The 18,352-nt window shown below is 32.9% G+C and overlaps 2 protein-coding genes across 8 annotated transcripts in view; both read left to right on the top strand.

Annotated features, from left to right (window-relative positions):
- Positions 1–11,517, top strand: part of LOC130449607 (nocturnin) — a 36,846-nt gene extending 25,329 nt beyond the window's left edge. For 6 of the 7 annotated variants that reach the window (XM_056787544.1, XM_056787545.1, XM_056787542.1 and 3 more), the window contains 5 exons: positions 4,676–4,893; positions 6,331–6,396; positions 8,651–8,772; positions 9,667–9,873; positions 10,044–11,516. In XM_056787544.1, coding sequence (XP_056643522.1) covers positions 4,676–4,893; positions 6,331–6,396; positions 8,651–8,772; positions 9,667–9,873; positions 10,044–10,547 — 1,117 coding nt within the window. In that variant the 3' untranslated portion in view covers positions 10,548–11,516. Of the gene's footprint in view, positions 1–4,675; positions 4,894–6,330; positions 6,397–8,650; positions 8,773–9,666; positions 9,874–10,043 lie in introns of all 7 variants that reach the window. The other variant, XM_056787540.1, reaches the window with a different exon arrangement.
- A 1,501-nt stretch (positions 11,518–13,018) lies between these two features.
- Positions 13,019–15,485, top strand: LOC130449845 (uncharacterized). Its single transcript, XM_056787885.1, has 2 exons — positions 13,019–13,807; positions 14,583–15,485. The coding sequence occupies exons 1-2, from the start codon at positions 13,019–13,021 to the stop codon at positions 15,483–15,485; spliced, it is 1,692 nt and encodes a 563-aa protein (XP_056643863.1).
- The last annotated feature ends 2,867 nt before the right edge of the window (positions 15,486–18,352 follow it).

The following is an 18,352-nucleotide window of genomic DNA, read 5'->3' as shown; positions in this document are numbered from 1 at the left end:
AGCAAGATCATGTTCTGAGAGATCTTAATATGCCGTACAAGCAGGGGATATTTTCTCTTGGTTTTACAGGAAAGGAGCCGTCTAGCGATTAATAAGGGATTATGTCAATATCAACTTAAACGATGTCATCATGTTTGCGAGGCTTTAGCTGATTAATTTATAGCTATGACCTCAAACTATGCCCTTCACTGCAGAGAATATTGTTAGATTATGTTATTCAGTTGGTTATTTCAGTTTATTTGTTATACTAATTTGCTGGAAATATTTACTTTTTTTCTTACTGTTTGGAAAAACAACTGTACTGACCTTTGATCTACCAGTATAAAACGTCAAAGATTATTTTGACTAAGAAACAAACGGACGAGATAATATTTTTCATAAATTATTTATTACATATTCACGTCAATTCCTTGAGAAAAAAAAAGATGATTTCATCATTTTTCTAGAAAATTGTTGATGTTAATATGTAATATTTTCTTTAAATGTACTTTGAATTGTTTATGTCTATGCGACTCGAATATTTCTTGGAATTCAATTTTACTGCATTGTTAGTTCGTGTTGTCGTATTTAAATTTGAATCAGAAAAAACCGATACAAAGAATTTTATAAAAATGATTTTAGCTTAAGTGAAATTGATTAAAAATTTTAAATAAATGACTGTGTGAAAACTCTAATGAACACTTTTATAGCAAGATGTTCAGGCATCATTAACAGTAATATGCATTTAAAAAAACCTAATTTTCTAGAAGATGCAATGGCCTACATTGATGAGTATGAAAATCTCGGAAAGTTATATTGCCAATTCTATGAGCCTAAACCTCGAAAAAATTTGAATTTATTGATAACGAAGTAATCAATATAAGATTTAATTTCCTCAATTTCTTACTTCTTTGACCTCTTTTTTATGGTTTTGTTGATAAATTATCTCGATTTAAGGTCTCTATCAATTGAAATTTCGTTTAAAAGTATATTATATTGACGTTTCGACACTCGGTCTTAATCAAAATATTTCTGATGCTTCAAATTATATTATCGATACTGAATTATCTTAGGATGGACAAAAGATTATATATTCGATAGATCTGCCACTCTGTATAAAAATTTGACGACAAAGTTCGTTCGTATTAAGAAAAAAGATTTCTATAATCAAAGATTTGATCTAAGGCTCATATTCATGCTAATTTTGCGGGAAATTTAAAAATAACTCAAGTAATTTTAAGTGCTCGAAGCTAGTATAAAAACAGTTATTTGCCGATAAGAAAACATTTAAAATACATTTTGTAATGTATAAGAAAAACCAAAAGATTAACATTTTAGGTTTTGATATTGAAATAAAGGGTGGTGCGTTATTTATGGCCACGAGTTTATTTTATATAAATTGAAAAATATCATTTCCATAACACACGGTGACATTGTTAAATAAATTGAGCTGCTGTTGATTTTAGAGCAATAATATATTTATTTACAATTATCTAATTTAATAATTTTAACGGTTGCACGAAAAATAGTGTGTATGCAATGGCCCCGAAACTTTTCAACGACCAAACCCGGATTGAGCTAGATCACTTATCAGTTGATTGCGTATTCTCATACAGAACGTGATCTACAAGAACTTTCGATTTTTATTACTTTTTTTTGCGTTAATTCTTCCCTGATATTTATCTAGTTGTATAATAGATTCTAGACGTTTAATGATTGTTATTGACGCGTATTTTTCACTAAATTTTAATACTGAAATGAAAAAAAGTATAAAATCGCAAACCTGAGTAACTAAGCCATTTAAAGACAAATTAAGACCCGATACTTCATTTCTTCTTGAGTTTTCAATGAGACTGCTAAAACTAGGTATTTAATTAATTATTTATTTACAATTTCATCACAGATTGAAGTGATTATATAAAGAATAAAATAGCCATTTTTTCATTACAATTTTTATCTGTAAGGATTATAATTTTTTAGGAAGGGTGCAAATTAGTTAAGGATAATTTATGGGTAGTACATATGGGAACAAACAGAATTATGTATTATTTTTGTTTAAATTTAATCAATCATTGAAGCATCTGATCCGCACAAAATCATTTTTTTTTTTCGTTTTTAAAGGGCTGCAAATGGAAAATTAGAATAAAGGTATTTACTGCTTGATATATTCCAAAGCTTTCCTTAGAAGTATGAGTTTTCCGACATTACGTTTTGTTTATTAGCTTTTTTGGGGGATGCAAATTATTCAATAGCATTATTCTTATAGTACAAATAAAAATTAAGCCAAGCATGTGCGATTTTAATATAAAATCAATCATTATTCTGTCAGGGTCTTTCCGATGTCTCTCAAGGTAGAAAGGATCGTATCATATGACTACGAGCTAATTAACTTAACAGTTTCCGAACAGGTGAGTTTCTGAACATTCAGATCACGACATATTTGTATCAAAACATAATGCAGAGCAAGAGAATAAGCCGAGCAATCAAATTAAGAGTCTACAAGATTGCAATAAAACCAGTAGTTACATACGTCGCTGAAACTCCGAGACTAACAAGTATGGATAAAGAACAACTAAGAATATATGAGAGAATCCATGGACCAGTGAAAGTTGGAAATAATGACTATATTAATACTTATGAACATTAAGAATAAATTAGAAAATGAGGATCTAGTGAATGGGAGAACGGTAGGGTACAAGAAAAATTACAGAATCAAATTGTTGTACAAGATATGCAAAGTCTAGGAGTACGTCGAACAAACAGATACAGGACAGAAAGAAAGAAATGGAAAAGAATAGTCGATGCTTCAAAAGCATAATTAAGTAGTGATAAAATGTGGGCTGACAACCCACAAAAATACAGGATCAAAAGAGCTCAATTTGAGCGACTGCAAATTCTAAATAGGATGTATAGCCTTTTATATATATATACTAGCTGACCCGGCGAACTTTGTTCCGCCTTAATGGCAATAAATAAGCAGTTTTTTTTAATTGGAAAAAATAAAAAAAAAATTAAATACCTACATTAATCATTCATAATTATTTCTGTATTTTAGTACATAGGTTCCTCTTCATTTAAGTACCTTGTGATACACGACATTTTTTGTTTTATTATCAGGCGCAAAAACAAACAACGCAGATGGTCTTCCGACCCGTGAACATGCCACGTATAATTGACCATGGGAAAAACATGAATGTTCTAGATTTAAACCACAAACTTTTAAGAATTGGCCAATTTGTTGATGGTCATGGCAAATGCAAGACGTATCGGAAATTGAAGTCTTTTAAATTCAAACGGCATATCGGTTGGGATCATCGGTATCCTCGGAATGAGAATTTCTTCACCTTTGAATTTTCCTATCATTATCGTAGCGTAAATTACTACGGAGCCAACCTTTAGGCGTAAATTGAGCGGTGGTAAGCCAGGCACGTCCAAAGAGTTTAAAAATTCAATTGGATAGTTGGTGGCTTCATCTTCATTTGTGACGCAGTCAATAGATTTGAATGAATGCATTGTTCCAATGATCTTATTTTGAATTATGTGGTTTAGGTCATCTACATCTTTATTCTTAGCCGCTAAAATTGCTCGCTCACTCAACCATTCATTATTTTTGTAGTTAGAAATAATTTCTGGAAATACATTGTTGATAAATTCGTCTTTTGATGAGACAAAATTACAGAAATTATTTGGAAATGATATTAATCCGCTCGATTCATCGACAGGTACTTGACCATTACTGATAGTCAACAATTGCTCCGAGAAATCTTCAGCAGAGGTATCATTAAGCAATGTAACTCTCATGTTTGTTGTCAGTTGCAGTTTCTTCACATAGCGCCATAGATTTGACGATTTGAGGCAAGCGTTTATTTCGTCGAGAGCCGTAGATCTTGGAATTACTGGCAGTATTTGGCGGAAATCGCCAGACAGTAAAATCATTGCTCCTCCAAAACATCTCTCACTTCACTTTTTACGAATGGGCAATGGCACTATCATTACATTATAATTGTTAATTATTTATTTAATAGAAATAGTTTTATTATTGATTTCTTGCAAATATCAAATTGTCATCCATACGTCATTACATATCTGTCATTATACGTCAATTACATAGCTGTCATTTGCGTTTTGTTATTCCAAGTCTGATTCTTTTTTGTTATACCACGTTTTATAGTGACTGACGTTTCATGTCAAGTCACACGGGAATGCTGTCGAACGGGATAAATCTCATGTCAAGTCACACGAGAATGCTGTCGAACGGGATAAAAAGTATCCTATGTCCTTCTCCTGGCTCTAAACTACCTCCCTGCCAATTTTCAGCTAAATCGGTTCAGCCGTTCTTGAGTGGAGTAACTAACACGACTTTCTTTTATATATATAAGATATGTATGTGTATGTAATTGAAAGGCCGTTTCATATTTCTACATATTTACCCTTAACGTTAAGACTGGTACCATGTTATTGCTATTTGTATTCTATCGACAAAGATAGTTTCCGCCCGATTAGACAAGTTTTTCTATAATCAATACTAAAATTATAATTTAATGTAATGGAAACTATGAAAGAAATAGTGGGTAAATCTATTTATTTGGTAACCATCGAACTGTGTCCTAGAGATTTCTGGAAAAAGTTGGTCAGACTTTTCGATATTTTCTGTAATTTTACCACAATCCGTTGATTGATGCAATATTTTTTACAGAATGGGCAGCTTCACTTCAGCACCGAGGGTCCTAAATGCAGACATTCTCGATGACGATGTTAATCTTCCCAAAAATATTAGTAGATCAGAGCTGATTCAACATTGCCAACGGCAACCTAAAATACATCCTATGGTGAAGAGAGCGTTCCGGAAAGCTAGAAATTCGTCTGATACAAATTGTGGGGTCAAAGTTAAGAAGTTAAATGCGGTATCCAGAGGTAAATAATTAGATCGATTAATTATGTGATGAAACTTGATCCGAAATGCCAAAGTAACAAAATTATTACGTGTATTTATTATCGCTTTCAAAATAGGCTCCTTTCGAGCATACCAACGCTTAGTTCAATTTTCCATACAGTGGTTGTTGTAAGCCTCGGCTGGGATGATCTTCAGTACATTTACTTTCGATGGCGTGTTTTCCGAAGTAGATTTTTGCGTTTTTAATAGAAGAAAAAATCGCAAGAAGCCAAATCGAATACGGTGGCTGAGCGATGACACTCGTTTCTTGTTTGTCGTTTCCGAAAAATCAAACACAATCATGGAAAAATGTTGTGGACCATCATAGTGGGGAAAAATCCATGTGTTGTCTCCCTGCAAATCCGATCATTTACGACCAATTGTTTCATGTAGATGCCGCAAAACGTCCAAGTAGTACTTATTGACCATATTGGAACAAATTCATGATGTATCACCTTGATTTTCGATCGACTTCAACGTGTTTTCTTGTAGGAAGCTCAGCTACGCTGAGCATTTCTTTTGACACCTCTATTCGACTTCAAGATTCAAGTCTTATGATTCGAGTCTAGTATTGACACGTACACACCCAAAACATTAACCAAAATACGAGGATGGTTCGAATATAAACCGGAATTTTGCTATAACCGTCACACTCTACACACTTTTGCTACATTTCCGGAATCTTGCGAATGCCTTTTCCGTGAAAATCTCTCTGCTTGTCACGTAACCATTAGCGTACGAAAGATTCTGCATTGCTTTAGAATCGCAGTCCGCCAAGTGCCTCTTTCGATGGATCAAATAAATAATAGTCGCATGGCGACAAATCGGGACTGTAAGGAGGGTGTTTCATTCTTTTCCAACCCAATTCCCAATCTTGCAGTGGAATTGGGATATTCCATCGTTTTGATCAGTAGATAGGTTCCGCCGAGTTCTTTAGGAGGTTACTATAATACTGCGCGTTTCCAGTTTCCCGCTGACAGTGTAACCTTCGCTTTAACTGGCTCGCCTTCGTCTTTCTTCCTTAGCTATATAGACTCGCGTTTACTCTCCGAGATATATTGTTGTTTTACCCAAATCTCGTCTGTGTTGAATATTTGGTGCAATATATTTTCTCCTTCCTTTTCATACCGCTACAAGAGATGCCTGCAAACTTCTCAGCGTGTGAATTTCTGCCCAAAATTTAGAAGTTTCAGCACCCATCTGGTTGACATTTTGCAGTAACCGAACCGTTCATAAAATATTTGCTTAATACTGCGCTGGTCTCGTAAAATAAGTTAAAGCGCATTCAAAGTTCAGAGGCAAAACGAATTTAGATACTGTATACATTCATATTTTGTTAGGTGACGGACGAAGAAAAATATTTAAACAATCATTTAATTCAGTTATACAAATAACAATAAATTTTTTTATCATTACAGCATGCAGTGAATATACTTCAGGTCCACATAATATTAGAGTCTTACAATGGAACATTCTATCTCAAGGTGAGTGTTTTGCAAGAAACATTACAATCACAGTTGTATTTCAATAAATTATTGTTTTCGTTACTTGTTATATAAACCTAAAATAAATTGCTTAGAAAAATTCTTTTATAACAATTTATCTAAAATGCAAAAGCGAAAATTTAACTATCTCAACAATTTTGTCGGTTCTACAACACTCAAATTAAAGTTTAGATTAACTTTTTTGCGAAAATGGATCTTCTATTAAATTTACATAGCGTAATAAGTTTTTTGAACGGCCTTTTATAAATGTTATAGATGTTATAGATGTTATAGATGTTACAGATATTATAGATGTTATAGATGTTATAGATGTTATAGATGTTATAGATGTTATAGATGTTATAGATGTTATAGATGTTATAGATGTTATAGATGTTATAGATGTTATAGATGTTATAGATGTTATAGATGTTATAGATGTTATAGATGTTATAGATGTTATAGATGTTATAGATGTTATAGATGTTATAGATGTTATAGATGTTATAGATGTTATAGATGTTATAGATGTTATAGATGTTATAGATGTTATAGATGTTATAGATGTTATAGATGTTATAGATGTTATAGATGTTATAGATGTTACAGATATTATAGATGTTATAGATGTTATAGATGTTATAGATGTTATAGATGTTACAGATATTATAGATGTTATAGATGTTATAGATGTTATAGATGTTATAGATGTTATAGATGTTATAGATGTTATAGATGTTATAGATGTTATAGATGTTATAGATGTTATAGATGTTATAGATGTTATAGATGTTATAGATGTTATAGATGTTATAGATGTTATAGATGTTATAGATGTTATAGATGTTATAGATGTTATAGATGTTATAGATGTTACAGATATTATAGATGTTATAGATGTTATAGATGTTATAGATGTTATAGATGTTATAGATGTTATAGATGTTATAGATGTTATAGATGTTATAGATGTTATAGATGTTATAGATGTTATAGATGTTATAGATGTTATAGATGTTATAGATGTTATAGATGTTATAGATGTTATAGATGTTATAGATGTTATAGATGTTATAGATGTTATAGATGTTATAGATGTTATAGATGTTATAGATGTTATAGATGTTATAGATGTTATAGATGTTATAGATGTTATAGATGTTATAGATGTTATAGATGTTATAGATGTTATTTATTTTCCTCTACTCTATTTTTATCTTTTGTCTTCCACCCTATATTTCCAGTTCTTTTTAGTTCATTTATATTTCTCTATATTGCTTTTTGCCTCAGTCTCTTTTCTTGTAAGTCTGTTAATTCCCATTTTGTAAACGTGTCCACACTGTTTTTTCTTCATTTTTCTCATTATTGTTTCATTTCTATTTATCGTACTTTGTTTTTCCGCTATTATTTTTAGGTGTTTTATGTCCGATAAATTGACATACTGGACGTCTGCAGGCGAACTCGGTGTGCATGAGCTAGGTCTTGCAAAAAATGCTCTAGGCGGGACTATGCTTGGAAGAGAAAAGTCAGGCCAACGACTTTTCTTCTATGCTCTAAGCTGTCCAAGTTTCAAGTAAACTCTGCATCGCCTTTAATTCGAATTGCTCTCCTCTGTATTGAGTCGAGCATCTTAGGGTATGTTTGGGAGCCTATCTCCAAATGGGTGAACCGTACTCCAAAGAAGGACAACTCTAGATATTGAAGCTGATTAGAAGCTGTTGCGTTGTTAAACATTTACAATTTTAATTTAGCTTGGTGAGTCCGTGCTGTACGGAAGATATGGCATAATACTCCACCTTTTTTTTTTTAAATCTCCTGTGTTTAACAAGCGACGTGGGATGGGGCATGGTCGTGAAGAAGTATGGCTATCTCCGTCAGTCGTCATTTCCGGCGATTCTGGATTATCAGTCGCCCACTGCGCTTGTATCAGTTTCTTTAGTGGCGATGAACCAGAGTGTGTGTAATGAAACACTCATGTTTCATCTCTTGTAACAATAGAGTCCAACAACTTCTCCTTCCTGTGTTAGTCAGTCATCAGCCGGGGTTCCAACGAGCACTCACCCTGCTATAACCCAACATTTATGTTAATATCCTTTAAATTGCGTCATGTAAAGCGTTCAACGACATCTTCTGGAAAATCGCGATCTTCCATTCCGTTCTTTATCCGTGCAATCTTCAGCAAAACCCTGCGTCAATTCAGGAGATAATAAACGGATATGTACTTTTCAACATAAACCATGTTTTTTTTTTTCAGCTTTGGGTCAAATGAACGACAACTTTTCCAAATGCCCCGATGAAGCTTTGGAATGGAATTCAAGAAGATATTTGATAATCGAAGAGCTAGTCGAATATTGCCCAGATATAATTTGTTTACAGGTAGGTATAGATGAATTATGAAGTCCATTTCATGACTATTGGCAAATAAATGTAGTAAATGGTATGAATGAGTCGCTTAGTAGCTCTCAATATTTTAAGTTCCAATCTCCCAATCTGCATCTTTGAGTGGCAGAAAGTCCAGAAATCCACAAAGTGGTACTGGATGATCGTCAACTGAAGGTACAGGAACTAGCAGACATTTTTAAAAGTGCGGTACCTCGCGTATTATTTGCAAATTTGGATATTGGAAAGCTGTGCGCAAGATGGGTGCCGCGTTTACTCACAATGGAACAAAAACAGCGTCTTGAAGGTGTTTCTATCTAGTGTTTCATAGAAATAAGGGCAAATTTTGCGCCGTTTCATAACCACAATTCATCACTTCATAACCAACACAAAAGAAAAATCAAAACAATAAATTGGAAAGAAGAATCGGCTCCAAAGGAGGCAAAGACCGTTCCATCTACAGGCAAGATCATGACGTTGGTTTTTTGGGTTATCAAACTTGTTGAACATCACTGGGACAAGTATATGGAGCTAAAACGATACTGCACACACTGTTTACACTACCACTACACTTACAATTAAATTATTTATTTTCAGTATCTGAAGACGATAACTTGGTTATTGAAACGCGCGTCTGACAGTCTAATTGTGAGAGTTGGTGTAGTGGTAGTGTGTTCAATATGAATATTATCAACGGCTCCAGAAACTCCAGCTTGAAGCTAATAGGAGATTACGTTGAAAACTAAATATATTTTTTTCCAAAATTTTTGTGTTTTCATTGTTGGATCAGGAGTTGGGTCAAGCTTGCCCTTCTCAGTGTTGGCCACTATAATTTGAACAGAAACTAACGATTGATTGTACCTTAATTAAATTAATATTTTTTTTGTGTAGGAAGTGGATCATTTCAATTTTTTGAGCCATATCTTAGAGACCCAAGGTTACACTGGATTGTTCTTCCCGAAGCCTGATTCTCCTTGTATATATATCGATGGAAATAACGGCCCCGACGGCTGTGCAATTTTTTATAGAAAAGATAAATTCGATTTAATGAAAGTGGAAACGAAAATTCTTGAAATTTGGAAAGTACATAGCAATCAGGTAGATTTTATTTTATAACTTTTTGATGTTAATGAGTAGAACTTCCATGATAAACTTTGAGATAAAAGTCGTTACTTGAAAAAAATTTTTTTAAGTCCTTATTTAACTTGAGCGTACACAAGCCCGATCAAAGTATTTTTATATAATAATATGATTGATCTTCTTTTCAGGTGGCGTTATTATCTGTTCTAAAAATTAAAGAAACTGGACAGGAAATTTGCGTTACGACAACCCATTTGAAAGCGAAGAAAGGTGCTTTACTATCGACGCTTCGGAACGAACAGGGAAAAGATCTTCTACAATTTGTTCAATCTAACTGCGGAGACCTTCCATTAATCCTGTGCGGAGATTTTAATGCCGAACCCAACGAACCTATCTATACAACAGTTTTAGAAAATTCCTTGAATCTTGGTAGTGCTTACGCTGACTGTGATACCGATCCTAACTTAAATTCCGCCGAAAGAGAACCTTCGTATACAACTTGGAAAATAAGGGGAGAAGGAGAAGTTTGTCACACTATAGATTACGTATTTTATAGTACAAATAAACTTGAACTGGAAGCGGTGCTAGATTTTCCAACTGGAGAGGAAATTGGGGAAAATAGGGTACCTAGTTTGGCTTATCCTTCGGATCACTTTTCTTTAGTTTGTGATTTCAAGATCGGAAATAGTTAATAACTTTTATTTATTAGTAGGTTTATAAGTTATATGATAAAAATTTTATTTTATATTAAAATGAAATGAATTGGCTATTATTCTAAATTATTCAAATTCCATGTCATATCGTCCATGTTTTCCAGATTATTTCCTGGTTTATCGTTTTTCCCTTTAGTTGACTCTCCTGTATTTGATTCAATAACCAAGAATAAATTGCGCCAGCTGGGAAGAAATTGCGCAGATCTTGAAACTCTTCCTACGCAGCTCATATTTATATTCAGGCATAGTTATATGAAGAACTTGAACAAGTATTAAATAACATACAAGAAGAAGAAGGATATGTAAAAGTAATGAGGGGTAATGCCCTCATAGTATTGTTTTGGCCAACACACGTTAATCACAAATAGACTAGTTTCATCAAAAGCTCTCAGAACCATAACAAATGCATACATATACTTGAACATAATATGTTACCTCCATCTTTTGAGGTCTCATACTTTCGGCAGTCTCCAAATATAGTAATAATTGTGATAACATTGGAGCTTTAAGACTATTTTCAATAGGTCCCCGACTAAAAGAAACTCCTAAACACAATCAGAGTATTTGACCATATGAATTTCCACAATGTTATTACCATCTCATGGTATAGCAAATAACGAAATTGATGATGTCCTGATATAAAAGAAACGAATAAAAAGGTAACAAATATTCGATGTTAAGGAATAGCGACCAATTTCTAGTAATTACAGTACTGGAGACGATAAACTGCCTAGAATTAAACAAGATAATATAAAATTAAAAAAAATATATAGAGAGAACTAAATACGAGACCCAGAGTAGAATGAATGGAGGTCCCAGATAGAAATTTTAATGATTGATTCTAAAGGTAGTACTAAGTGGTTCGATGAAAAATGTGAGCTCTGGAACAAAATAATAAAATAAGGCGAAAAGTATTGAAATAAAATAGAAAAGAATAAAATAAATCGAAAAAAGAAGTTAAGCAGATATGCAGAAAGATCGAGATACATAATTCACTTTGGAAGGGATTTATCGAAAATTAAAGAAGTGAAATATTTTTTACAGAAAACGAAAAGGAGGTAAAGGATAAAGCCGGAAAGCTCCTTGGTTTCTTAAAAGCAAAGAGGGATATCTACTAGGAGACAGAGAAGGGGAAATAAATGGATTCACACAGTATGTTAAATATTCACTGAATGGAAATGAGGAAGGACTAAACGAAAATGAATTCGAGGGAGAAATGAATGAATAGGAAGATCTAGTCATAACGGTACCAACAACAATATTCCAAGAGACATTTTTAAATATGAAGGAGAATCATTAACTAAAAAAATATGGCTCTTGTTGAGGAAGAATGCTACAACTGCCGTGAATTAGTAATTTTGGATGAAAAATACAAAGTTCTGGCAAAAACATTGGAAAAAACAAATAACTCAAAAAATGGAGATCGACAATAGACCAAATATTCGAGTCTGAAAGAAAATGGCCTGGAAGCAAATCCATCGGCCACATAATTTTCTAATGATTCTACTAATATTTTTCAATATTAATTTCAATATCTTTGGTCAAATTAAGGGCGTGAGCCAATTCGGGATTTTGATACCCGCTATGAAATTTTGACTTTTGTTACAATGTACCAACTCGTTATTGTGATTGTCATGAAGATTAGACAACAAGATGCAGCTCGGTATTTTAATTATGAAATGAAAAATAAAAATAAAATAAAATATATTTACAATATGTTTTTTTTATTACATTATAAGCACGAGTTGTTCCTCCATTTTATCAAATGGATTTCCAACGTACTTCGGTATGTAACACCAATCGTTGGAAGTCTTCATCATTTTGTTAACTGCTTTAATTACACTTTGGATCGCACTTACTTCTGGTATAATTCTGTTAAGATGGATTATAAACTCCCGATATTGCCCGAATAAGTCAAGAGTTCTATCTGTTGCCACCGAAATAATGTTTGTGAATTGAATCAATTTTTTCTAAAAAAAATCACTCAGAACAGGATTGGACCCGTTGTACTTCTTCTTAAAGTATTATCTGCCTATATTTATAGGAAAAGTCAAGTAAATATTTTAGTTCTTCACAATTGAAACCAAAGAAATTTTCATGGACCCCCGCTTACGATTATGGACCCCCGTGGACCCTTTGTGGTCCACTTAGACCACTTTGAGAAACACGGATCCAAATATAGGTGATCTGTAAAGTGTGGAGTATATAAAATGAGTGGTTTGTGATTCACATCCAATTAATTATTTTATTTACAAAGTTAACGCATTCTCATAATGAAACAATTTTAAAAATGAAAAGTAGAATTAGTTGATTGTTTAGCTCTGTTATTGTTCAAAATTAACAAGTAATTCAATCAATCAACTACCATAGAAAACAACCAATAACATTAATGGGTTAATAAATAGTATTTTTCAATATAAGGACCTAGTAGTAATTCATTAGGTGTAGACATGTTCTTACAAAATATTGTTTTGTTCTGTTTAATTGTACAAATTTCTACCAAAATAAATTTGGTAGACGTTGAATTACGTGCATTTTTCGAAAAAATTGCAAGTTGTGAATCTGTTACTGTGCCGACTTGTCTTTTGAATTTAGATACCAGAGAGAATATTAGACCTGTCATTAGTTGGTACATTTCTCAAAATAAATGCGCAATATTACCATACATCGATAACATCAACATATACGAAAAATTCAAAATACATAGAGTGATTATTTTTGTAGCAAATTATCACCAAATATACGAGGAGAGTATTAAAATAGCGGAAAGTGTGTTATATAAAGTGGACATGGAAATATCTTTTGTTATATGCGAAAGGGTAATTAACAAAAAGTTTTTAAATCGATTACTGCCACATATTTGGTCGAAACATATATCTAAGTTCATCGTAGTTTTCGTTCATAATAAGTTACAGGTATATACGTACAACCCTTTCAAAGATAATTCAATTGTGAGAATCAAACATTTCGGAGAACGTTGTCAAAAACTTTTTGAAGATAAAACAAAGAATATGTACGGATATCCGATAAGAGTATTATTTTTCAAACGACCACCCTATGCTTATTTAAATAAATATAACGTTTGGGCTGGTGAAGATGTTGCCATTTTGAATCTAATATCGAAACAACAAAATTCTTCTACCACCATCCTAAATACAGATGTAACTCTTACAGAATCAGATGTTGGAAAATACTTATATTACAATAAAATTGATTTATTCATGGTAAGGGTATTTGAGGTGAGTGGAAGGGTGAATTAAATGTGATTTCACACAAATTTTCTAACAATATAATCATCTTTGGTACTCAAAATTTCACCACCTATAGTAGGATACTACAAATGTATAGAGTGACTCATATTTTTAAAGGACGGATGTAAATTGGTAGCCAAAGTGTTGTTTAAGTAACGCATTTGAATATTTCTTTGAGAATAACACACAATTTGGAATTTCATTTTGACGTAACTAAAAAGCAGAGATATATAAATTTTTGAAATTGGCACATTTATGATTGAACTACATTTTAGACCACCAACCATCTATGTCAAAATGGTATTCGTATGGTAAAAGCTTGTTTTAATTTTCAAAATAATTTCGGTACGGAAGTTTATGGAAGTTATTAGCTTTGTTCGCGGTAGATAATTTGGACTCATCCCGAATGTGTTTTGAATATCTTCTGGACGTGTCAAATGCGCATGCTTTGTTCAGAATATGTTCTGAACTTACATATTTACATGAACCATTTATGAATATCTAAAATTATAATTTATTTTTGATATTTGTGAGTATAAAGTCAACGACCACGTTTTTTGAACACAATTCCGTAGAAAACCACATAAGTTAGAGGTTATTTCGTAATAAATATCACAAAAAGGATAAATGCATACAAAATCCATTCCCACGTCCGAGGTTACATTGGACGAGTTCAGAATACGTTCGGAATTAGAAATCTGAGCGGGTTTTAAATCCTGAACTGTGTCTTGATTATAATTTTACGTGTTATTCTTTCTTTCAGTGTTTCTATTGGGAAAATTCCTCTTCATCTTATCCATATGGTATCGAGGATGAAGTAGTTTTAGTACCTAAGCCGAAAGGACGACCTTTATATCAGCAATTTTTCAAAATATTCTCAAAAGAAGTTATTATTATCGATATTTTATTGATGTTAATTGTATCTTTATTAACGTATGCGAGGCAAACACGACAAAATCGAATGGATATTGTGAAATATATTTTGAACGGTTCCTTGATCCTGGTTAACGCACCGATACCTGGCTTCAACAAAATCAACGACAAAATCAAATATCTCATCATTTTATGGATATTTGGTGTGGTAGTTATAAATACGCAATTTAATTGCTCTTTAACGAGTATGTTGGTGATGAGTAGAACAGAAGGAACGATAAAAACTTTAGAAGAATTGAGAGAAAGCAACTTTAAAATTTCTATTAATGATTATTTTCTCAAAAACGGATATGTGCCGGATTCGTTAGGATTGAAAGATAAGTTGCTTCCTGTTATTCAAACCGAAATAGAAATATTTGATTCATCACGTTATGACGATTTGGCTTTTGTAATTCGAAGGGACATTGCCGAATATTTTATTAATAATTATGAATTCAAAAAAGGTGATACTCGATATGATATACTGAAAGAATCTTTAATTCCAGGTTTTAATGTGTATGTTTTTCAAAAAAACTCACCTTATATTAGGAAATTTAATAAGTATTTGTTAAGATTGAAACAATTCGGATTCAATTTTAAAGATAAGAAATTTAAAATCAAAGTTACACCCGATAAAACAAGAATTCTAACTTTCTCTCATTTAATTGGTGTACTTATGATTTATTCGTTTGGAATGTGTGTGGCATTATTAGTATTCCTTGGAGAACTATTATGGAAGAAATATAATAAATAATTTCTTATGAAACTATAATAGATTTTGATTTAGTTGAGAATTATTGTATGCACTGGTGTTAGGATTCGTACTTTTTGTCGTAGAGAAAATATAGTTCGTTACTTGGCAGGAATAAGAAGAAAGTATTTTTTTTTCACCACAACCTCATTACAGAATATATTCTCTGTCTCTTTCTATTATTCTGTTAGGGACGTACCGTAGGGTGGCTGTTATGGTCCTTAACAGTATTTTTTTAAAGTTCTGTAGGATCTCTAAGTTCGAGAGTCCATAGGGGGTTTAACACGGTTTTGTATATGGGGGGCTTAGTTCCGAGTGATAAACGTGATTGTCTGCCAATTATCCGATACACTTGTTGCAATTTGAACCCAAACTCTTTTCTCTTGGTGAATATACGCCAAGGGTCTTGACAAAGGGGGTGTCATTCGTATTAGGACGAGTCCTCCCCAAAGACATAGAATCTTAAGCCTTTTATCCACAAAATATAACTACTCGAGAGTAGGACTTTGAATGCCGAGGTGCGAGTCCCGTAGAGGGACCAGAGGAAGGCAAATGAATCGAAAATCGATTCTTTGGAATTGTTCATCTAAAAGAGCGCTCTTTCGAACGAACGACGAAGAGCTGCGACTCTTTTTGATACCATACTAAGCATTGTTTTATTTCCAACGCCTCGGCGGAATAAAAATTTGGTAATCTAAATTTTTTAACATGATTAATAATTGAAACATTCGGTATAGTTACAAGATTATAAAGAAAAATTTAAAACTGACAGAAAATATCAAAAATTTCAACCTTAAGAAAATTAAAACATCAATATTTTGAAGAAAATATGTTACAGAATGTTATTCCATTACCATTGGGCAAAAAAAGTTTTAGAAATAAATTTTCAGCAATTCAAGCTACATACACGAACTAAAGATGATAATTTTTATTTTTTCTGCAATTACGAAATCCCGAAATAGTTATTTGTATGCCAAGGACTGACAGTGCTACTTTGTTAGACGAGTCTGACGAAGAACCAAAACTTTTTCTTTCAATTACACTGAGGAACGAAAATAAATAGTAGAGAACTATAAACATTTTATTTATTGAACAATATAATGTACTTAATGATATTTGCAATGTTTTCTTTTTCATCATCATTCATTGTTATTCATTAATTTAGACAAAACTTCGGAAAAAACAAGTAATTTCAGAAAATTGAAAATTTAAGGTTATGCAAAATCATCGAAGTGAAATTGTCAACTGTCAACAGAGTCACATTTGAGGTAGTTCAAGTTTTCTACTCCATAGTGTCCCGAAAGTGTTTTGCAGTACGGAACTGTCACTTTCACTACATGGAACACTCAAAACGTAACTTTCGGTATGTAAATGAATATAGAACGAACAACTTTCAGATGGCGTCGTTTAAAAACGTTTTTTCGAACCACCCCAATACATAGCGCTGTTTTGAGTTGAGAATGTTTTATTTCTTATCACTATTACTATTATTATTATATTATTATAGTTAAAATGATATTTTCTAATGCAACTTATAGTCCAATATTTTGTTTATTGTAAATTTCACCCCGAATTAAAATAGATTCCTTGGATCCATTCGATGTTACGTCGTTGATTGTAATTGAGTTTTGCAAATGTTGCAAAAGCGCCTTGAGTGTAAAACTTCTCAAAATTAATTATTCAAAATTACCATTCCTGACAAATTAAGAAGAGTAGGTAATTGAAATTAGCTACGAAATTAATATAATTTTTGAAGTGCCCGTAAGGTAAAAGCATTATACTTTTTGGTCCCGTGTCAGAACAAGATGCGTGTTAGGGCTCGCCACAACTTCTCTTCATCCCCGTTTCCACCCCTTTCGTGGACCAATATACCTCTGGGGGATTAATTCTTGTTATTAACAATTCATCGCTGTTGGGGAGGATGGGATTCTATTGAATTATGTGAACTTTTGTTTTCGATACTTCCACAAAATATAATAAGGGTGTGAACAAACACAAAAAAAACTTTCAATAGGTTGAAAATCTGAATGCGTGCATCGAGCGAACGTGAGTTGAAAAAAATTCCGACTGCGTGCTATAAATTGTTTCAAAAGGCCTAATGTTGAGAATTCTCTATCTCGTGCGCCTGTTTTTGAGTGGTGTAAGTGCTTTAGTGACGGCCAAGAGAGCACTGAAGATGACCAGCGCCCAGATCGACCTGTGACTGTTTCAGCTGCGGAAACAGTGACCAAAATCAACCAAATTGTGCGTGAAAATCATGGAATGAGCATCCGGATGATTGCCGAGGCTGTAAACGCCGATAAAGAAACGATTAGAAAAATTTTACACGAGAAATTACACATGATAAAAGTCTGTAAAAGTTGGTGCCAAAAAATGTGACTCCTGACCAAAAGTTCCTCCGTCAACGGGTCTGCTCAGATTTCCTTGAAAGGTTAGGAAAATATCTGCTTTGAAAGGGACCCGATTTGAGTCGATGGAAGCGGTAAAGCAAAAAACAGCAGAGCTGCTAAAGGCCCTCACCAAGAAGACTTCCAGCACTGCTTCGATCAATGGAAAAAACGTATGGAAAGGTGTGTGGCGAGGGGAGGGGGATATATTGGAGAGGAGGATTCGAATGTAAGATAATTTTTATAAAAAAACCATTTTTCGTAATGAGTCTTGTTATTTAATAGCCAGAACTCGTATTATACACTTAACTAGGTAAACTCGACATACTCTACAGATATGTAGTTCTGGGAATTTTTAACTGGTGTTGTGAAAAACATGAAGGGATGTTCAATGCTTATCTAATATTTTATTTAATGTTCACCATCCAGAGACTCAACAGTAAAATCGTGAATATACTATTAGTGCGCCGATATATTATATCT

Source organism: Diorhabda sublineata, chromosome 10 (assembly GCF_026230105.1).
Source record: "Diorhabda sublineata isolate icDioSubl1.1 chromosome 10, icDioSubl1.1, whole genome shotgun sequence".
Lineage (NCBI taxonomy): Eukaryota > Metazoa > Arthropoda > Insecta > Coleoptera > Chrysomelidae > Diorhabda > Diorhabda sublineata.
Note: the sequence above shows the minus strand (reverse complement) of the source record. Positions and strands in the feature narration are given on the sequence as shown.

Excerpts from the sequence above, each read along its gene's own strand:
- LOC130449845 (XM_056787885.1), top strand. The coding sequence starts at position 13,019 with ATGTTCTTACAAAATATTGTTTTGTTCTGTTTAATTGTACAAATTTCT. Across the intron at positions 13,808-14,582 it reads TCATGGTAAGGGTATTTGAG|TGTTTCTATTGGGAAAATTC; the intron begins GTGAGTGGAAGG and ends TCTTTCTTTCAG.